The sequence below is a fragment of the Toxotes jaculatrix genome, chromosome 9 (genome assembly GCF_017976425.1).
Source record: "Toxotes jaculatrix isolate fToxJac2 chromosome 9, fToxJac2.pri, whole genome shotgun sequence".
Taxonomy (NCBI): domain Eukaryota; kingdom Metazoa; phylum Chordata; class Actinopteri; family Toxotidae; genus Toxotes; species Toxotes jaculatrix.
The window spans coordinates 16,251,826-16,275,318 of NC_054402.1; the positions used below are offsets into that span (position 1 = coordinate 16,251,826).

Below are 23,493 nucleotides of genomic sequence, written 5' to 3' on the forward strand. Positions count from 1 at the left end.
GGCGCTAAGATCCAGATTTGACCTTGGTCGTCCGCCAAAGCTTAAATATAAGTAGTTCCCTCAGAAAAAGAAGTTAGGCCTATGTCAAATATTGTGGGATGTAGTTTATTAGAAGTACTGATTTTAGGCAAGTACACATTAAATGGGCCTCGAGAGCCATAAAATATAAATAGCTGAAATATTGTAAAAGTCACACTGTTTGAGTTTTGGCAATGTTGGGTCCGGTTCCTTTTTATTGTAACTTCTTTGCACTATAAATACAAATTAATCACATGGGCACAGTCAGCAGTGAGTCAGTGTGGATGCTTTAAGCATAAGCATGGATTTTTTTTTTCGTCAATCACTGGTCATAATAAATCATTCAACCTTTAAATGTGCATGCACTTTATAGAATATTATATATTTTTTCATAAATAATGGAAATCTACAAGCTAGGAATGAATGCGTACATTGCTGACATGTTTTATACTATGTAGCCCAGCCTCTTCTTAATGCAGTACGCATTACTGTGACTGTAGAGTGAAAACCAAATAGTGTTTCTCTTTCTGCTTTAAAATTGGCTTAGTCACATCTCAGTAGTTGTTTCGAATGCTCCAATCAATACAATCAATCAAACTGGAGATCAGAGGTCATGTACGTAATTCACAAAGGTATAAAATGCAGATCAGCACTGACGGGGAATCGTTGGGCACCTTTCAGAGACATGCCACAATGAAACTATGAAAGTCATCCAAGGATGTTGGTGGCTTTTGCAGAGAGGACCCTAAGTGCACAGGGGGTGGTGTTGAGGACCTAAAGCCAATCAGTGTGTTGGGTGTCACTTATAAATTCTGGAAGAGTTGTGAAATTTTTAAGGACCCTACCATTGCATGTTTGATATGTGTGGACTTTGGCAACCCCTCCAGATCCCTCAGTGACTTTTGTCGGTTGTTGCAAAGATGAACCTGCTACCACTAAACTCGTGAGTTATAGCTAAATTAATGGCCAAATAGCTGATTAGTAGTCTGACATCAAAATTCACTTGAGTGTGCCAATCAGATAAATAGTTGACATAGAGGTTTTCGTACATATGGAGCCTTAAAACAAGGCTGTTTTTCATAATCCTTAAGAGGACCATTACTTAGAGATTATAGGTTTTCTTGTGACAGCAGCCATTGTTTAGCATTTAGATCTTAAGTGTAGACAGGACCTTTGTCTTGTAACCAGCTTTAAACCAGTCTAACCCACAGTGGCCTGACGGAGGAGACAGAAAACCTGCTTGGATCCAAGTTCTGGTCCGAAATAGAATCAATAACAGCAGTAACTTGATGAGGACACTGTTGGGAATTGAGAAATAAAAAAAACATTAAAATTCAGAGAAAATATTATGAATAGAATTCCAGCTTTACTCCACAAGCGGCCCTCAGCTCAGGCTTTTTGCTCCTGGTGGGGGGCGGAGGAGTTGGGGAGCCCACCACAGCCCCCCCACCACTCTCCGTACTGGGGCCAACCACAGGAATGTGAGCCGCTGTCAGGAAGCTGTAAAGTGCTGACGCGGAGGTCAGCGAGCGTTTACACACATGTGGCTTTACTTTCACAACTTCATCTAGCGTTTTCTCCTTTTCTCCTTCATCTGCTCCGTGTTTCTTTTCTCGCCTTATCTTTGTCTTTGCTCCCCTCCACCTCTTTATTATTCTTTTCTCCACATGAAGGTCCGTTACGGTGAGTGTGCCTACCTAGGATCCCAGTGGTCTTGTTTCTGCTCCTACAGGTTGCACTGTAGGGCACAGAGTCATAGTATCAGGCCTGGTAGTTGAGTGGCACTAAATTGGCCTTTGGTGTCATTTGTACATACATTATTTCTGAACATTTTATCAACGCTTGCCAACCCCCAAATTTTATTTGCTTTAAGCCGACGATGATAACATTTTCAAGAGCAGCTCGCGGTATTATGATTAACAGGATAATGGTAATATAATGTAGTAAAAATACTATTATTTTCCAGACAAATGACAGGTGTTTGGAAGGAAATGTTTGGAAATACATTAGAATACTCTAACATATGTAGAATTGAATATGTGTAATATATGCACCTAACATTTGATGTAGTGGTGCTGGTGGAATTTAGAAACTGGACACCAAACCTGTTTCTTGAAATTGATTGAGGATGGTCTACTTGGCTTTACCAAACCAACAGAACAGTGAAGACTGATGATAGCCTGTGTTGGCAGGATTGAATGTTTTCATCGCCTGAAAATGTGGACCATCTGTTGCGTAAAAAATGGACATTGTGCAGGTCCAACATGGAACACAATTTTGAAGCACCAAAGAGAAAAGGGAAAATGTGAATGGGAGCATTTGTAAAAGTAATCTGTACAGGAACACACATAATCACAAGGATTCTTTTTTGTGTATTATGCTATATTACAGCAGATCTTTACAACAGTATTGTGTGAAAAAAACATCTTTCCTTCCTTCCACAACTGTAACAAAATAGCTATGATTTTGAGATATATTTAGTTTGTTGCCTCTAAGATGAACAGGTCCAGGGAGTGTAGACGTGGTTCAGGACCACTGTGATCTTCTGGCTCATTATTTCTGTAGGGGGGGTGCCAGTGTGATCTGTCTCTGCCCCTTTTCTGTTGCTGGTTTTTAACCACTCTAGCAGCATGACAGAGAAGCTGCAAAGAAACACACAAGTAACAAATAGCAATAGTAGTAGATTCAAAACACCTGCAGGTGGACCTCTCAAATGTTGTACAAGAATTGCTTCTTCAGGATTAAGCTGATAGATTGCCAGAGCTAGACAACGTTAAATAACAGAGGTTAGACTGCAGACACCCAGCCCCGCAGGCGTGCCATAGGGCGGCCTTTTCTGCCTTAGTTACGAAAGTCCTGATCTCATTAGCTGCTCAGTTTTGTCTTTGACTGTTTCGAGGAAGCCCAGAAATTCCACAGGGTGGAAAGCACAGGGGCCAGATTGGCCATGTGGCTCTGCTTCGCTTCAGGAAACACTGGCCGTGGACTGTAGTATGAGAGCAGGCAGCTCTCTACTCTTGTTTTGACGGAGGCAGCGAAAGGCAGTGCTCCCGTCTTCTGCCCCTCACATTCCACTTTCTGCAGAATAAACCTCTCGCACCATCTCACTTTCAGTCTTCATCTCCAGTTTTCCAGTTGTGTATGTGTGTGTGTGTTTGTGGATAAAATTGGAATACATGTGCCTTAAATTTTGCACTGCTTTCTTTTTGATATGCATTAAAAAATAAATAAATAAAAAATAATATCATGATGCCTTTTTTGTCAGAATTTTAACACTTTGAACCTCATTAAAGTTTGATGTAGCACCAAGTAGCATTTTTCTTTATTTCCTGCTGTAGTAGGCTATAAATCTTATCGTATATTTCTGGACTTACACTTTATTATGCTGTTGACAATGACAAAAACACAAAAAATCCTGTGTTGTCAGGATTGCAATTTTTTGAGCTTCCAGCAGTGTTGACAGGGAAACTACAAATGTTGACCCAAGTATGCACTTGTCTGGTACTGATTGTAAGTTTGCCTAAAGCATAATGTGCTTCTCTCTTTCTCCATCAGCACTTTCAGACCATGCTGAAGACCAAGCTAAATGTGCTGACGCTGAGGAAGGAACCGTTGCCCACGGTGATCTTTCATGAGCCTGAGGCCATTGAGCTGTGCTCCACCACACCGCTCGCAAAGAACAGGACCCATGCTGGATACAAGGTAGGATCACATGAGCCTAATAATCCCTAAATCCAACCATAATAGCATTAATAGAATCATAATCCAACTGTTTTTCCTTTTCTTTTTGGACACACGAGTTAAATTCATTTCCGTGTGCACCACCCCCAACGCACTTTTTGAAGTTTTTGCATCTGAATCACATCTTTGAATAATCAATATTAAATGTGTGTATGTGGCCACACGTGTATGTGTGTGTGCTCTGGCACGGGTGTGTTTGTTTTCCTCCTCTCCCTGGCTCCGCTAAGTGTCAGATGTAGGGTTTGATCCAATGAGCTGCTGGACTCGCAGCCTATTCTCTCCTCTCTGTCCTCAAAACAGAAAACAAACATGGCTACAGATTAAAATAGCAGCCACGCTCTGTTATTACACATAACACTTCCAACCAAGTAACTGAGTGCGTCTTTGTGTATTTGCCTGCCTTGTACCACAGCATTGTAAGCATAACAAATAAAGTGAGATGACTGTGGGCACATGTGAGGTAGCTTCAAGCGGCTGTGTAGGTATGAGGATTTAGTTTTTGTATTTTAAATGTTGTGTTTGGTCACCCGTGCTGTACCGTTTACAAGCATGTCGGATAAGGAGTTGAAGATTTTCCAACTTTACTAAAACAAACATTTCATATCTGGCAATTGCCTTTAAAATGTGGAGTAAAAACGTAATTCCCTCTTGAACTTATTGCCAAGAAACACACACATGGAACACACAGTCTCCACGTTTGCTGTTGATATTTGTCTGTGTTTCTTGGACCCCTGTACAGAAGAGCTAATAGAAACACATAGAGACATATACTGTAGATATATTTTTATGCATTTATGCATATATGTCTTGAAAAAAAAAACATTCCAGAGGCAGCTAAGAGGCCAAAAGTGCTGAGTCCTCATCAGCACTTCCCAAAAGCTCCTGAAGTTCAAATGTGAACATGAAGTGAAAGTCTGGAAGACGGCTGTTACTGGCAGAGCAGAGAAGTTTGGTCTAGAGATACACACACGCAGACATGGCAAAAAAAACATGTTAATCTGCAGGGTTTTCATTGATTCATAAACAAGTAAAAGTGGCAAAAATTGCCCTGTACCCCCTTTTGGCGCGCACTGAGCTTTGTTGTAGGAATTATAAAATCTTACATAACAACATGACTCATAAAAGTGGAAATAAGGCTGAGGTATTAAAGAATTCATGGAGTAAGTTAAGATGATGAGAGGTCTGTGATGAGAGCTGACATATATCTATTTTGTTTAAAAAAAAACTTTCTTGATGATGTGACATTGTTAGCTGATGCATTATTTACTATAAATCCTTTTACCTGTTACACTGTGCTTCTTGCTCGTCTCCATGTATCTTAAAGACAGCTGTTATCCTGCCAGTTCCGATCCAATCGAGCAAGACTTTGTCCTCTTGTTAATGCCCAGTTTCTTACAGTCCAGTTTCACTTCAAATTTTGGGTCTCCATGGAAACTGGTCAACATTCAGTGTCCTGACTGGAAATAAAACCAACAACCTTCCTCTTTATGATACTTCTCCATAATACAAACAAAGGCTGAAGATGACTGACTGCAGTGGATGTACAGGTGTTAAGTGTTGGCACAGCAGCGTAACAGTTTGTGCTGAAAGTGAAATGGCAGCATCTTTAGCTTGAAGATGCTCCAGCCATCTGTGTTGTTACATGGGAGAAGTAGACCACAACAAGTTGCTCCAAATAACACGCACACTTACAAACCCATGATATTGCTCTTTTAGCTACATTAGCTAACAGATATGGGTTGTTGTAGCAAGCTGATGTGGTTATTTATGATGGCTGGGGGTTAGCTGGTCACTCCAAATTACATTTGATTGGATAAATGTGTGTATATTCCCCCAAATACAGGATGCATCATCAAACACTGTAGTGTCAAACAGGGGTTTAGTGACCTTTAAGTATTTGCCTATAAATACTCTTACGTGTAATGTGACACAACACAGAAACACAAGAGCATGGATAATGTAGTTTGTGTTTCTCTGTGTCTTTAAGACTTTTTACTCCATACTAAACTCAGTGAGGTAATGTGTCACGGGTTTCTGACTCATCAGCATCCCAGGCTTCAGTGTGTCATACTTAATTGGCACTGGCAATGTTTTTTTTTTTTGGCATGTCAAACCTAAACTTAGACCTTGGAAAATGCTTTGATTGTCAGATGGCATTAAGAAGTGTCCAGATCTGACGAGATGTTTATCACTGCTCTGCAGTGTAATGATGCATAGTTTTTCTGTGGGAATCAGGGTAACAGTGACACACCGCAGCCTCTCGTATCATCCAACTGGCGATCGCTGCTGTGATAGGACATAAATATTGATATATCGCCTAGGTGAGCGCTGCGCGTAGCTGGACTTGGTATCCCTCTCTGTCTAGTGTGAATACCAGCGTCCACTCGCTGCCCGCTTCTCTGTCTGTACCCGCTGATCTTTCCAGCGCTGCCGAGAATGCCAAAGCCATGTTGCCATGGATACCACTACAGCTATTCTGCAGAATACCAAGCACGAAAAAAAAAATGTATTTCCCTCATCTGTCTGCGAACTCCTTATTTGCAAGTCTGTCTGCCTCTCCGCCTGCATCTGTTGGCCTGTGCATTGGCTTGTGTAACTTCCTGTCTGAGTCACTACCTGCCTGTCTGCATATCTGTCTGCCCACCTGCTTCAGCACCTCTGCTTCCACTGTCAGACCTCAAAGAGACATTATGTTCTTTTCAAGGGAGAAAACCAAGGAAACAGTGATCTTTTTTGCAATCCCTGCCCTCCTTCCTGCTTGGCTTTTACATGCTACAATACAATATGATACAATTTATTATCCTCATGGACTGTTTTATATTCCCTCTCTTTCATTTCCCACCCTTCTCTCCTTCACTCCGCTCTCTCTCTCTCCACCCCTCCCCCAGGTGTGCTCTCCCAGTTTACAGCCAGGCAGGGAGGCTGGCAGAGGGCTGCTGTGCCCCTGCCAAAGCTAACAGCTAGCAAGGATGAAAGGCCACCTCTCATTGCCCTGCCTGGCCTGCTGCTGTCAAAGCAGTCCACTTCACGTCCATTGAGAAAACGAGTTCAATGCACTTTGCAGCCATGCCAGATCCACAGTCATACTCCACAACAATGGTGAAATTTCTTTGGAGGCCGCTCAAAATACATCTCTGCTCCCTACTCATGACTTTGTTGTGTTTGAATTTAATCTGTTCCCTATTTTCAAAGAGCAAAAAAGAGAGTTATCAAGACATTCACCCTAAGGAATATGCAGTTTGGTTAGAGTTGGTATTCACCTTTAACTCTCTGTGTTTCTCTCTCTGTGTTTTCAGGCCAGAACACTAACCAGTCAGTTTAGGCTTTATAAAGGTGTACTTTTCCATTCTGCCCCTTGGCTATGCTTGTATGACTTGCTTATGGTAAATGTGCACACAAGTATGTGGTTCAGGTCTGCCTTTCATTTGTAACAGCCCAGTGGTGAGACAGTGTGTAGACTGTAGAAGTGTTACTGTGGATGCAGAGTGAAAACTCCTCCACCAAAGTGCTGCTAAAAGATCACATTTATGTTGAAGTTGTTAATACTGGAGCTGCAACAATGAATCAATTAGCTGGTCAACAATATTTGGATTATTTATTGCTCTCTAATCAATCTTTTTCATTCTTTAAGGAAATATGCCAAGTATTTTCTAGGTCCAGCTTCTCAGTTGTGAAAATTGGCTGCTTTTCTTTGTCTTATGTTGTGTGCTCTGAAGTCGTTTTGGGAAATATGTATTTTCACTGTCATGCCCAGAATAAGATGAGAAGATTGTTACCACACTCATATCCTGTCTGGGAAATATACGGCTGCACCCAGTTAGCTTAGCACAAACACTGGAAACAGGGGGGAAACAGCTAGCCTCGCTCTGTCCAAAGGTAACAAAATCTCCCGACAACACCGCTAAATCTCAATAATTAGCACGTTATATTTTGTTTGTTTAATCTGTACAAAAACCAAAGTGTAGAAACGAGAAGTTAAACTTTCTCAGGGCTTATTAACTACACTATTTCTTCGGCGGGAGCAGTAACCTCTTTTCTTATAAGCGAAGCTAACCAGCTTCATGTGCTGGCTATGTTTAGCGTGCAGGTATGAGAGCGGCAACAGTCTTCTCATCTAACTCTCGGAAAGGAAATGAGTGTATTTCCCAAAATGTCAAACTGTTTATTTAATGGGGACACTTGAAGAAAACAGAGCCATTGTTAACATTATCAGTAACGTGTGCTTTTCCTGCTATGACAAGTCAAAATGTCTGCTGTGAAATGGGGCCTATTTTCAATTGCAGCCCAAGTTATCACTGTTTCGTCTCCTTCTGCTCGGCAAAATCTCACTTATGTTTATTTAAACCAAACCAGTGATAGTGTGTGTCTCCTACACTGACGTTATTCACACCAGCAGCCCAGGGCAGACTGGTCCTACGATGTCTTCATCTTATCTGTCAGGCAGAGAGGCTTTTTGTCTCTCTGTAATTGTTATGCTGATGTCAGTCAGCGTGCCGATGTACCGTCACTTCTCCTCCAGTGAACAGAGAACAGAACGCACAGTGATGACATTTAGATGATTAGCAACCTCCAGGGTTGCCAGTTCCCTGCTGAATGTATGAATGTGTATGTCTGTATTTGTGTTTTCGGACATTAGCTTGCTTTGTCTTCTGCCATAATGTGCAAACATTCCTGGGCTGTGTCTTACCTCCCAGTATTAACAGTGACAGTGATTTTGCAGCCGAATCTCTCAGCTAATGGGAGCAAGCAGGCACGTTTCTGTGTAGAGGTGGATTCTACCTTTGACCACAGTCAGCAGGACGATGCTCCTCACAGAGTGTGTAAAGTACAGTGCCAGTTTACTGTTGGAGTTTGGTTATGGTTGCAGAATATTTGTGTGCATCTTTCTAGGGGTGCAGATGGATAAAAGGGCAGATGGCTGGAGAACTACGACAACTAAAGAACTTGCACAGTACCTTTCTATGTCTATAGTTTTATTGCAGTCACCATATTTGGAGTAGTCATTGCTACCCGTGATCTTAAGTAGGGCTTAGCCGATCTTCTGGAAGCATGACGGGATGATCAAACAGAATTTGGACAGTGCACTGTTTATGTTGGTCATTTTTATGTGTTGTAAGCATCACTTAAAGTATTGCACTGCATGTTTTTTTTTTATTTGTTTGTGTGCAAGAAACTGGAGCAGAGAGGTGCTCTGAATGGATTCTGGTTCAGGTTAACTAGTGTGTTGTCTCTCCTGGCACTGCTGCTCACCGGTGGGGAGCCAGACTGGGCTGCAGTTCAGGACAGATCCACTGATTGACCCCGGCTGTTTGGCTCCTCTCAGATAAAAGTCTGGATAGTCAGACCAAAAATTTAGTTGTCATCTTTTTCTTTGTCTCACTCACTTTGACTGTTTTTAAGCTGACAGTTGGAAAAACAAACTTTCTGTTAATATAAGACCTATACCTTCATATACTGTAATATTTATATGGTGTACACTGCCTTTGGCCCAGTGTCAGCTGGGATATGCATCAGCTGCCCCCTGACCTTGCATGGATGGATGATAAGAGACTAAATATAATCTAGGATTTTGGTTACTTGCATATGATTAACCTCAATGTTGGTGTCAGAGCTTGTACCTGTTATTATATCCCTTATACTGATAAATTTCTCATTTTGTTACATATCAGTTTCAAGTAGGTAAAAAATATTGTGATATTTGATTACAGGTTACAGTCACCATAATCAGTTCCGGTCAGGGACTTAAATTGACATGAAAACAAATCAACCTGGGTTAAAGGGTGTGGCTGAACCACTTGTTTTGTTTAAAGGAAACTTCATTTTCACTCCAGGGTGCAACCATTTTTCTTACATACTGTATGCAAATTAAAATCGTACCATTTCCACCAAAATGCTCCGCTAACCATGTTGTGACTTGAATCATGATGACCTGATAAATATCTCTGCTGGGCGTATGTAAAGTACACTCTGCCGCCTATAACATTTGTGTAGCATTGTACAAATCACTCTTTGTCCAAAAATCTGGACTAGATGAACCACAGCGTGCTCTGTAGGCTGGTCCTGATGCACCCAGTGTGAGGCTCATGTACAGAACAGTTACAGTTACAGAAAATAGCACGTGTTTGTAAATGGAAAAAACGTTCACAAAATACCGTTTTGCATTTGCATTGCAAATGTGTGTGGGTGAGACCGTATTTTGTGGCCAGGAAGTGAAAAAGTAACTGGCTCCAGTGTCACTAGAGTGAAAAACTTAGACAAGTTTTATTACCGTCATTGGAGCATGGAGAATTTTACCCTATAGTAGGCTGTATGGCAGGGGCTGTGAATGTGAAAGCTTCTTTCATATACACTGAGGTGCTCCTGTCTTGACTTACATTGAAACACTCAGGCTCTGTTTTGCACTGACACACACATATACACACAGCAGCACCTTCTTCTGACTACACAACACAAGCAAGCAAATACACACAGCATTTTTTACAAAAAAAAAAAAAAAAAAAAACTCATCCATCTTTGCATGCCGTGGCAAGCGGAGCCAGCTGTACTCTGCTGATTCAATAAGTTTAGAGGAATGTTAACAACCTCCTCAGGAATGCTGCGTTCCCAAGCAGTGGATTTCCAGTTATGTTGGGGGATCCAACAGACGCAGGGGCCTACTGAGGGAGAACTCCAGGGTAACCTTCGTCTCCGACAGTCGGGGGTGGGGGGGGGGGGTGTTTTACCTTTATAACATGCTGTATCATTTCTGTATGTGACTCTGTAACTGTGTTTGTCCCAGCATCAAGGTACTGATTATAACCTGATCGATACTGGAGCCCAATATATAAATTACAACGATGTATAGTCAGTATTTGTTTTTCTTTCCTATTATTGACATTTCTAATTTACCTAAAAAAAAAAAAAAAATACCTTGCAGTATGACAAAATAATCTTAACTAAAGGTCCACTTACTACCATTTTTTTTTTGACATTTTAACTACATTAGAAAATTTTATGTTAAGATTACTGTGTCAAACTCACTTTCTCACTAATGCTATACTGTACCTAAAATATGTTTTTGGTGATACTGCAGTTTATTCTCACTAACGTTAGCAGACATATAAAATATGTCAATACTCCTGTTGTCGCCATCTTTTCTAATTTACCTGAAAGGTCAGTTTTTTTGACAGTTACAAGCTTCCTTTTGAACACTTATTATAACGGGTATTTTCCTTACTTTGGGCAGCCAACATCAAATCACCACTGCCATACAAACCGAATATGATTCCAAATAGTCAGCTGTGAGGTTTGAACAAAAATAAATTTGGCATGAGATGAGATGCCTGTATTTTCACATTCTCATCTCATGCCATTAGGAAAAGAATACAAAAATTTGGATGGGTTTTTTGTCTGCGGCACCTGTTTATCCTTGGACCAGTGTCTGGGAAAGTGAATAATGCTGAAACGACAAGTTCCACAAGTGTTGCTGACTGTTTGTATCTTCACATCACAGCCAGTTCCCAGACCTGATCCAACAGGACCAAACTGCTTTCCTCAACAACTGCCTCCTTGTTCTGCTCTCAGCCCCTCTTCCTGTCATCTCAGCCCCTTTCTTCTTCTGTCTCCATGTTCCCAAAGCTTCTCCTTTGGGACAGGTATCTCCTCATTGATTCCTCTAAGTCTCTCTTCCCCTTCCTACTCCTCCTCCTTTTCCCATACCTCCTCCTCCTCTTCTTCTGCTGATAGCCGAACCAGCTGTGGCCCCAGCAGCAGCAGCTGCCTTCGCTCTGCTCCTCTCATACACACATGCATGCCTGGGTGCTTACACGTAGATACAAACTCACACTGACCGAAACAGACACACACAGACAGTGTGTTGTGCGTGAGTGGACCAGGATGTTACTGTCTTCCTTCCCACCGGCTCGCTTGCTGGGCTGCGGATGTTTTTCCTGTCTCCCTCTGTGTATCCCTCAATTTCTCCTGTCTTTCTTTGCATTCAGTTACTTTCTGTCAGCTTCTTTGTCTTTTCTCCCCATCTGTTTACAACAATAAATTTCTCTCTGCATGTCTGTCTGTTTCTCCTTTGTTGCTCCATAATTGTGGTTTTTCAAGCATTGCTGGGTTTGCATCCAGTGATTCATCAAAAAGTGTTAAATGTTAAAATCTGTTTTTCTTATTCATTTTTAAACTCAGACAGGATTGTTGCTTTCATGTAGCAGTGGCAGAGTCACTGTGGTGGCATGCATGTACTATAATATACTGTATGTTTTTAATGAGTAATAGCTGAAGAATCTTGTGCAGTTTTGTAAACATGCAGATAAAGTTGATAAGCCAGCATTTGCACAACCTCCCTGATGATTACTGTACTTTACTCTTAGCACAGATGGACCTGTATACGCACACATACATATATACCGCAGAGTCCAAACGTCTGGGACCACTTTCCCATTCAAGTAAATGGCAAAGTGGTTTCAGACTTTTGGACCTCGTTGTACATGTACGTTCTTTCTTCTTCGTTTCTTTCTTCTTCTGACCAGTTAAGTTTATCTTGGTACCACATGGAGGATTGTGCATACTGATTAATGCGCGTCTGCATATGTGTGATGTGAATGTGAGAGGGGAGACTCACAATGGGCCCCTAGGCAGGGTCAACTAATTAACAAGATATAAAGTATTAATCACTGAGCTTTAGTAGCTCTGATAGGTAGATAACTTTTTTTTTTTACCTTTGGACATAGCCAGGCCAGCAGTTTGCCCCTGTCTGCCATTCTCCAGGCTAAGCTAAGCTAACCAGCTGCTGGCTGTAGCTTCATATCTAGCGTACAGATGTGAGAATGGTAACAATCTTCGCATCTAACACTGGGCAAAGAAGTGAATAAGCATATTTCCCAAAATGTAAACTATTCTTTTAACTTCTAGCTTACTGATGACTTCAGCTGTCTCTGGAATGTCTTTTGACCTGTTGCTTGCAGGTCTCGCAGTTCGTCAGGAGTCTTTCTACATAGGAGAGAGAAAGAATAGAAAAGGACAATAACCTCCATAAACCAAGAGTCAGTAATGGTGGCCACATGTCTCACCACACATGCAAATGTTTAACCACACTCCTCCCCCCTCACACTCACAAACACTCTCACTGCACTTCATTGTTTTTATCTCTCTCCTATGAAGCAGGTATACAAACACATATAGTTTCTTTTCTGGTGCAGCAATCCAGCAGATACTTTAAATTTCATTTTGACATCAATATAGTTTCCCAAACCCTGATTTTTTTTTTCTCTTTCTTCCCTCAGCCTGCACGTCTGCTGTCTGTCTGTTTTTCTGTCAGTGTTTGCTTTGTAGCATTCCTTTTCTGCAGCCCCAAGGCCTTCGTTCCTGAAACTGATCTTTATTTCTGTCTCTGTATTACTTCACATGGAATCAATATTTTTAGCTTGACGGTATAGAACTGTTAACAATTAGCCAGAGAAGGGAGTGCAGAACAATAGAGGGGATGTGAGGATAGAGGAGAGATGAAATGGGGGACAGATGATGGGAGTTCAGGGAAGAAACGGGTGAAAAAGAGAAGCGAGAGTGGAAGGAAGAAGAGACAACAGAGTTTCGGAGTGGAGGAGACAGAGGAGAAACACATGGAAAGTTGAAACAAAGGGGAGGACTCTGTAGATCTCTGGAATGATTTAAGCTGCCTGCCTGACTTCGCCAGCGCAAAGACGACTGGTGAGCAGGCTGCCAGAGCACAGGACAGCAGATGTGCACTGGTCTAGGACAGACAGACTGACGTATCAATTTTGCCCTGAGCTTGATGCGTAGAAAGCTAAAGTAGTTTGCTTCATGCACTGCACAAACACTGACAGAGTCCTCATGCAGGCGTTTATGGTTTGGCTTGGAGATTCTGAAAGCAGCTCGTTTCTGCTCCGTCAGGGAGTCCAACCTGATTCATGTCTCTCCTCCGTCTCCATGAATTTTACGATCATTTGAGTCAGTGTGTCTCTTCATTGTTCCAATCATAACCCGTGATTTGTACCTTTGGAAACTCTCCTGATGCACACTCTCACAAAGACACACACACTCTAGCTGTTAAAAGTCACCCACTAACTTGTCTCAGGTCCACCTCTGCAGTTTGCTTCCAGACACATTGTGCACAGAACCACCTCATGCTGTTGCTTTAAGGTCTCATATTTAATTCAGGGATTCAGCTGGTGTCAGATGTTAGATAAAAATTTGTGCTTTTAATTTTTAGGTTGATCATCCAGATCTCTGTCCAGCTAATTTTAGCCCGCATAAGACTCAGACAATGTGCATCTCAGGCTGTAATGATGTTCAGTATTATTCTATCAGAGCTTGTAGTTTCAAGCCTGAACCTTATTTTTAAGAAAGGATGGAATTTGTAGAAGGAAGTATCAAAGCAACTTCTCCATTTTAAAACAGATTTATTATTATCCGGTATCTTGGCTGCTACATACTTCTGTTGTTGTCTGCAAGATTATCTGTCTTTATAAGTTTATGGCTCAGCCTGAAATGAGTTTTTTTTTGAGGTAGTGGAAGCTTATTTGTAAAGTTTACATGTGTGTTCTCTGCAAATTCAAAATGCTAAAATATTTGATGTAATCAAGGTAAAAAACAAAGTATAGATACTAATTGTCTTTCTGCATTAACTAAAACTAGAAAATGAAATTAAATGAAGTGATTACATTGACAAAATGTAATTTGTAACTTATCTATTTCTCTTATACATTATATAACCAGTGACTGTATCCTGTCATTGACAGTTTGACTGTCAATGACAGGATACAGGCACAGTACACTCGCAGTGCAGGCAGTGCTGCTTTTACCCTCCAGTGCATCACATTGTTCGTGACTCAAATTCCTGCTTGATTGCGAAAGGTTGAGTCATTTGCCTCCAGCGTCTTTGACTGGAAAAACAAATGTTTTCCTTTAATACTGCAACATATAATTTTGATTAATTGCTGCAAAGCGGGCTTACGATAGTCAGGACTTTCCACTGGATCACTGTCACCTGTTGAGTCAGATACTGACAGTAAAAAAAAAATTAAAAGTTTATTGTACTCATGTGGTCCAACAGACTGGATGATGTCAAGGATGAAGTGGAATCGCATTGTGAGCGCACAGCTTCAGCAGATCTCGTCTTCCATGATTCATAACTTGGAGGCAACGGATATTGGTGGTGATAAATGTGTCTGTTTCAGTGGCACCTGTCGAGTTTTTCCAGCTCTGTCACTCTACACTGCTCTCTCCAATTGCTGGTTCCAGGGAGCACAATTATCTGTTATATGTACATTATTCTGACAGAGGTACTCATACCTAAGGTAATACTGTTTCTGCCCCATAGCTAAATCTCACAAGTCTCACAAAGCTTCACACTAAGTTTGGCTGCCAGAGTATTTTTCAGCGAAATGCACACAGTGACACAATAACCATGAGCCACAGATGTTTTTTGTATCTGAATTTATACAACAGTCATAAATAAATTTGAGCATATGTTGCTGGAACGGTGTCTGTATATTCAATCAAAAATCTACCTGTGCTTGTTTGGCTTTTTTGTTTTTAGTTTTGGTTGTAACCCAATAATTTAAATATTGTCTATCCATTGCCATTTGTCAGGAGGCAAACCTAATATACTTTAGTTCACATAAATGAACGCTCAACTCTCCCTCTATAGATGCTAAATTCACCTACAGACCACATTTTAATACCCGCTGTAAATGGACTCAGTGTCGTCTTAGGCCTGAAGGAAAAAAATGTGAGCACGGTTGAAGTAGGTGATTCATGCACTGCAAACCAAAAAAATTCATGTGCATCCAAAATGTTAGTGTGTATTTGTTTTTTTATGAACACGGCTTTTTAAGCAGCATTTTTCTCTATTTCTATCTATCCCTCATTGCACTGTAACAATTTCCTCTTCAGCTGCATGTTTGGGTTGGACTTTAAAGACACGAAGTCTAACGTTTGCTCAGTCTGGTGACCTCCTCACCTCACACACACACACACACTTGTTGTATTATACATGTTTATATCATTTTTATTCATCTCTTCATGTCTGGTATAAGCTTTGCGGAGGGAAATTTAATATTCAGGCAAAAACTGTTCAAACTGGCCAGATATGCAGACCGTGAAGTTGCTGCTCTGATAATCCAATGTGTTTTTGGACTCAACTCCTAAACTACTGCCACTGAAGATGATTGTTTTCCTTTAGTTACTCATTCTCCTCTAACCGGCTTCCATCTTTTCCCCCTTTCTTGACCTCTCTGCTATGCTAGTCTCTTGCTCATTTCCTCCTTCCGTAACACCTCTGGGTTATCAGAGGAGGGTTTTTACCTTTCTGTGTTTATTGAACAGTTTAAAGCCAGCTAACTGTAGTGGACACGACAGTCACTAATGATCAGTCAGGGCAAAATCAAATCTTACCCTTGGAGAAATGAAGGGAATGTCAGACTGGATAGATCATTCTTGTCATTCAGTCTGAATATCAGGCAGCTGCAACTCTTCACCAAGCCAACATTATTTATCTAGGCACATTAACTATATCACTTCCTAATTTTCGAACACATAAGCAGAACAGAGACATCTGGAGATTAAGAGTAAACACTGACCTACCCCCAACTTCTGTCAGAGAATTGAATGCAGTCAGCCTCCATTCAGCTAGGAAGCAAGCAATCAGTAGAAACGATCACAATTTAAACAAGTAACTTAAGATCCAAATAGGAGCATCAGAGAAAAGAAGTCCAAAATAACTCTTTATTGATGTTTGACATACAACCAGCACACTGGATGGTTGATGTATCTTGGCTCAGTCTTTGGATTTGTTGGCTGGCTGAGTGACTGACCGCCTTTTGGCTGCGAGAGGGTGTCAGTGTGGTTGACTCGCAAACCGCCCAGACTCCAGGCTGCTCCTGCAGACCTGTGGCACTCAGCTGAATGATGGATCCGGTGCAAAGGCTGTTATGTCCCACCCTGTGGTCACCGCTAATGAAAACCATTCATGAGGAGGCAGCTGATTTCACTGCCCGGATCTCTTACTGTTGCCTATAGGAAACTGTGAAATCAGTGTCGTGTCGCGCTGCAATCAGGGTATTGCAGGGGCCAGTACACCAGAGTGGTGGGATCGTATTGCTTGTGTATATGTGGATAAAGTTCACTGCAAATCACCCTTGGAGTTGTTTGTATTGTATGTATTATTTTTCATAAGTTGGCCTTTTCTTATTAAAGGAAATTGTATGGCAAACATCCTTTAACATTCTCTGTATTACATTATTTTCTATTTTCTCACTAGCTTCCTCTTTCTCTGCCTCCTGTTGCTGCTCCATGTCTCTTTCACTTCCATTTCCTCCTCTCTTTTTTTTAAGGATCTTCTAATTCTTTTATATTTGTGTTTGTGTATAATTAAGGGTTTTGCATGTTTTAGATGAAAAGAACAGCTGTGGGCTCCACAGCTTTGGGATTACAAAAAAGTATGTGATATTTACAAAGGAATTTGGCAAGGCACTTCATGTTATTCAACTTGAGTGCATCCTTATCAAAGATACTGGTGGCTGTGTGGGTTTTGTCATTTTTGTACCTTTATGGTAAATGCTGCACCTACCCTACATAAGACTAATTGCCTGTCTAACCGAGAGGCTAGTGACTGGCTGACTGCTCTACATGCTTACTCTGAAAGATCCAGTTCCGTCAAAATCACAGCAGAGAATGAGGGCAGGCAGACTTGATGGTTGCACACTAATCAAAACTTGTGGAAAAAAGAGAAACAGATCAAGTGATGAATAAAACAGGGCCTCTGCTTTGTATCATTTTCAGCTCCTTTATGTGAGCCAGTCAGTCGTGCTTTATGCATTGGTATTTGTTGCTGAATGGACTTATCATTTTCAGAATTGAGAAGACTTTACAGAGAATAGTTCGCTTAAATTTCTGAAGGGAGTAGTGTTATCGAGACCACAGCCTGGCTTGATATTGGGCAGATGTGCATTGAGCCATGAATGCAGGCCACACCTTCTGTAAATGCTCCAGACTGTTAAATGATACACATCTTTCCTTTAGTATTCACACTTATCATTGCGCTCATGTTATCCGCAGCCGTGTGTCGAATGTGTGCTGCATGTACGCCAGCTGTAATGAACTCTTGAGAGCGCAGAGTATTCCCCCTGCCCCAGTATAAACACAGACAGGAGTGAAAACTCTTTGAGTGTTTGACTCGTAGCAGGCTCCTCCTCTGTGTATTTTTATAAAGCCATAAAGAACACCATGTAGAGAAAGCACACAAGTCAGCCATTATTCCTGGACCGCACTCCAATTGGCCACATTCCCATAGAAATCTCCAGCTTTGTTCACTTCTTAACTCTCTCTCTCCCCTTATCCCTCTCCATCTCCTCAGTCTATCGCTCTCCTGGTATGCAGTGTCATTACTATGGTATTCTATGGTCCTTGTTGCAACCACAGCTTCTCTTTGTGAAATAACACACATACACAGTCTTCAGCATGTCAACGCACTTACCACAAAATTAGAGAAGCCTCTCATCACCGCTCTTGGTTCTTAAAACATCTTTCTCAATACAGCGATTTAAGCTCCCCTTTTATTGATGTTAATTAACCTAAAGATATAAACCGAACACAGAATTAATTAGTTCACAGTGAAACATTATTTTTTAATTTGCTCCACATTGATTAGCTCTCAGTACTTTTCATGTAGTAATGTTTTTAATAGTGAAAACCGCCTGAGGTGATTTGAAATGGAAATGGGTCCACTGTTGTTTTTCAGTTACCTCAGGTTGACACTGACAATAAACTCCATCAGAAAAACGTAAAGACCTGTTAAGTCGTGAGTTGGACCCTGATAACAAGGGACCTGTAGTATCTTGATGTTAAACTTGACCATGCAGACATCAGTTCTTTGCAGAATTTTCCAAGATGAATAGGTGGATGCTTTTTGCTATATATTCTAAAATATCACTAAACACTCACTAAATCATTTCACCTAAATATTCCTGACCTTTGTTTTTTTAATTGTGTGTTCCCCACGTGTCTGTTCTGGTCCCACCATTTTTTTCAATTTATCTGCTTCCCCTCAGTTAGATAAGACAAAACCTTGGCACACCGTTATTTGTTCCGCTGTTGTCCAACAAATTTAGCTGTCAAACCATCGTCTTGCTTGTCTCAATAATGTCAAATTTAATGACGACAAAATCCATACTTGTCCTATTGCTGACTTACATAAAGGTTTTCATGCTTTTATTTTTTCCTGCCTGGACTGATGTAATGCACTTTATGGTGAAATCAGTCAGTTTTCCCTCCAGCAGCTCCAGTTGGTGGACAACGCTGCTGCTCAGATCTTTACTGGCACCGAGAGATTTGAATGTATTGTCTCTGTCCCAGACAACTTGGATTAACACTCTGTGTTAGATTCTGCACTGATTCGTAAAGTCTACTTCTAACTTTTAGGGCATTCAGTGGCCTCGCATGAAAAAATCTCACTGATTTGCTAACCTGTTACAACATGTTCATAGTAAAAGCCTCCAGACTTTGGAACACTTTTCCTATTGAGAGTAGACAGTCTATGTCTGTAACATCTCTTAAATCACTTCTTAAAATGCTTTTGTCCAAGAAAACCTGGGTGGATATTTAATAGGTTTCATCTGGTTTTATCGCTCTTTTCACAGCACTTTATTATTTCTGTTTCTTATGATTACATTTTTTGTTGTTACTTGATTTTTAATCTTGGTTTTTCTGTCACTTTGTAAAAATAAAAAAGGGGCTTTAAATAAATCATAATAATAGGATTCTTTCAGCATGACAGTATGACATATAGTGATTCTGTTATTCCAGTCACTCAGTGTATATTTAAGCAGACATATGATCTTTTGGCATTTTTAAGGTGTTTTGGATGGCACCCGGTTGTTTTTCCATTTGCAGCTTCTTTACATCTGGTGAAAAACTGCAGCTGAAAATGCTGTGGCGTATTTATAGCCTACCGCATATTTACATTTGTTGTTACTGTGGAAAAGATGAGTCTAATAGTAACTGTGTGTGTCTCCTTTCCTGCAGGTGACCTACCTGGGTAAGGTGACTATCTCTGGGACCCAGTTTCTTTCTGGCTGCACAGAGTCAGCAGTGGTCGGTCTGGTGGAACGTCGTGCTCTGGCCCAGCAGCAGGGCACCTGCCCCGCGGACAACTCTCTGCTGGAGATTCGGCCCTTCCAGGTGCGCCTTCACCACCTGGACGAGCACGGCGAGGCCTCAGTAACCATGGACACCTACCAGGTGGCGCGGATCGCCTACTGCACAGCCGACCATAGCATCAGGCCCAACGTATTTGCCTGGATCTACAGGGAGATCAATGACGACCTGTCCTTCCAGATGGACTGCCACGCCGTGGAGTGCGAGAGCAAGCTGGAGGCCAAGAAGCTGGCACACTCAATGATGGAGGCTTTCCGCAAGACTTTCCACAGCATGCGCAGCGATGGTCGCATCCACAAGAGTGGCTCATCGGACGACTTTGCTGAGGACTCATCCACCCCTGAAGACTCGACCCCAGACGACGGTTGAACTGAAACTCACCTAAGCTCCTGATCCCCATCCTAACAAAGCGAGGGGTGACTGGAAGGATGGACAGATTACCTGCTTTCTCTCATTCTCCCCCACTATCTCTCTTTCTGTTATCAATTTGGAATAAAATTAACTGACCCTGTGAACCGACACACCCAGGATAATGAAGTAGCTTTTAAATACTGTAAAGGGAAGGTAGATGGAAAAGGAGTTACTGAAGACCTACACTTACATACAGGGATAGCAAAGTGCTGCCACTTTGAATAAATGGTCCTCCAAGACCCGCAGGGGCCTTTTAAGCACCTCTGTAAACGCCCTCAAGAGATTGACTCAGCATTTCCGTTTTCAACCACTGTCACTCCTGCACCCAGCAGAAACACTGTTTGTGGTTCTTAAGCTTTTTCATCTAGGAAAACAACAAAGTTTAGTCCCTGCTCTTCTGACCCCATCTCATGAAAACCTATTGCTACTCTTGCCATGTAGGGACCCAGCAGAAATAGGCCTGTGACCTATTTTGGGTCCCAACCCAGAGTTTATGAGACTGTTGAAGCACATAAATTCTTTAAATGTTTTAATTATGTGGATCTCTGTTACAATGCCTTCAACCCTGGTAATAGCAAATGAGGATGTGAAAGAAAAGCTCAGCCTTTAAGCACTACTCGCATCATCTCTATAGTACCTTAGTCTAACCCCAAAATTATTCGCCGGAACGGCTGGTTCTCATGTGGGCGATGGAGCCAGAGCTTCTGTCTCTGTCTCCGTTTAATAGGTACTTAAAGATCCTGAGTATGTTAAAGGCACCTGGGAGGATAAAGGTGCTAAATGATTCTACATTTTAGAAGTTCTCTCCAGGCTGAAAGCCTGGGCCTGTCTCAGACACCTTAATCATCCACATCTGACTTTTGTTCTGAGTATACCAAAATTCAGGCTGGATTTTGCCTGTCAGATTATGTGCCTCACTTTCCTCTCACATTAGTTTGGTCTCTCACCCAGGTCCCAGTGTGTATGTGTGGCCATGTGTGTGTGTGCTGGCCTTTTTGTGTGTGTGTGTGTGTGTGTGTGTGTGTGTGTGTGTGTGTATGTGTTTCTCTGTGTGTAGGTGTAATTGCTTACTTCTGTACTTTGTGTATATGAATGTACACGTGAGTGCTTGCATCTCTGTGTGTGAGAGAGAAATAGTAAGAGAGTACGATTAAAGGGGTGGGGGGAGGGGGGGACTTCTCATCGCCCCGGAAGCATCCATTTTTGATGCTTAAGGAGGCGTTTTAAAATCAGACATGGTACTGTGACCATTTGCCACGTTTTCTTACTTTAATCTTGTGTGAAATGAAAATATGAGCGTGAGAGTCTGAATGTGCCGGTCACTGAGGTTGTAGAACCTTAAATCACAGCCGTCCAAGAACACGACTGGCACGTCCTGGCCTCTGCTGAATGTATGATGAGTCCGACGTGCTATGAGCACCTCATGCCATCTCGCTTCAGTCACTTCAGTCTCTCATAATCTCCTCATGCTCTCACAGACAGCTGTAACAGAGCGAGCCGGTGATGAGTTTCCTCTGCTGCTCCCTGAGCGACTGAGGCATCATTGTGGGGCAAAAACTCGCCACTGTCTTCTTTTCTAACTGGACTGTGTTGAACAGACTGGATGCTGTCAGTGGAAAAAAAAAAAGCGATCAGATGGCTCTGATCAGCACACACTCTCACATATACGCACCTACATACAACTACACATATGTACACACACATTGTATTTGAATCTCGCTCAATAAGCTTATGTAAATACAAATGTATCACTTTCCAAATATTACAGCATAAATGTTGATAGCTATTTTAAATAATAAAAAAAACAAACTTTGAGAACATCATACGATACAGAAACAGTGTTATAAAGCCTACTGTGAATAATAAGTGGAGAGCCTGATAGCTGCGGCTGTGTGAGCATGTGTGTGCGAGTGTGTCTGTGTGTGTGTGTGTGTGTGTGTGTGTGTGTGTGTGTGTGTGTGTGTGTGTGTGTGTGTGTTTGGAAGGGATTGTATGTGGTGAGAAGTGTGGTGAGGGGTGTGTGTGGACAGGACAGAGGGGGCGGGGAGGGGGGGAGAATGTTTATAAAGCTGTAGATTACTGTGTCATGTCTGTCTGAAAGCTCAGACGCGCTTTAAATGTTCGAAAAATGTTACTTAAGTGTTTTCTATACAGTGTTTGCAAAGATCAAGAAACAATTGCATATAAAGTATTTACCAGGACCAAGCGTGTGATGGTGTGGTCTGTTTTTGTTTCAAATCCACATCTCCTGTCGCCTCCGTCATTGATTCCCCACTGTCACCAGATCCTGGCTGAAAGAAGTTTTTATTCTTTAAACTCTGCTGCTTGATTTTAACTCGCTGGAGTCCCTGCTGTGGCTGTGTGTGGGAGGATAAATATAAAGCATGTTCAGTTTCAGAACAAACAGAATGGGTAACCAGATGATGCTCTGACAGGGTGCCAGGACAGATGTAAAGCGTAACCACACTGTCGGTTTATCCTCCACACACACACACACACATGTTGCCGCAAACTATTCGAGGTATAAAATCTGTTTTGGTGTGTCTTGTGTGCTTAAAGAAATGTTTGGATGCGACTTAAAGCCACAATATAGCACAAAAGCTATTCTTTCTCTGTTTTCATAGGATCATAATTGCTGAGTGTAGGTGGGGTTGAAATACTTGAAGCGTCTTTCATGCTGCATTGTGACCAGGTTTGAGCATTTTAGCACTTCTACTACAATCACTCCTCCTCTGCGTGTGGTCACAAAGCCATGAAACACTCATAAACATAAACTTTATGGTATTTCCAGGCATGTTTCAGGTTTAAGTGTGACACAGCCACAGCTTTGTCCATCTTCTGAAGGAGGTTTTTACTCTCCCATTCCTCACATTCCTCTGACTTCCTCAGATCTTTTTTTTTTTTTTTTTTATTGTGTTGTTGTGCTCCGGCCTCTTGTCTGCCAGATTGTGGCAAACCCCTTTCTCTTCAAAGTGCCCACATCAATAACAAGATAACTAGCTGCTCTCTGCTTCTATGCCTGGCGATCATTTTGCAGTTTAAGAGCTGCAGAGAATTGGAGGCAAAATGGATGCTGTGAAGAATGTTAATGTGCGTTGAATGAGAACACTGCCTCCCTCTGGCAAGAGGAGCTACAGCTTCTGCTCTGAACTTTTTTTTTTT

General features: G+C 41.7%; 1 protein-coding gene across 1 annotated transcript in view; it reads left to right on the plus strand.

The window, feature by feature from the left end:
- pid1 (phosphotyrosine interaction domain containing 1) overlaps window positions 1-22,156 on the plus strand; it is a 29,595-nt gene extending 7,439 nt beyond the window's left edge. The window contains exons 2-3 of the mRNA XM_041047199.1: window positions 3,574-3,720; window positions 19,789-22,156. Coding sequence (XP_040903133.1) covers window positions 3,574-3,720; window positions 19,789-20,289 — 648 coding nt within the window. The 3' untranslated portion in view covers window positions 20,290-22,156. The remainder of the gene's footprint in view (window positions 1-3,573; window positions 3,721-19,788) is intronic.
- Window positions 22,157-23,493: the final 1,337 nt, after the last annotated feature.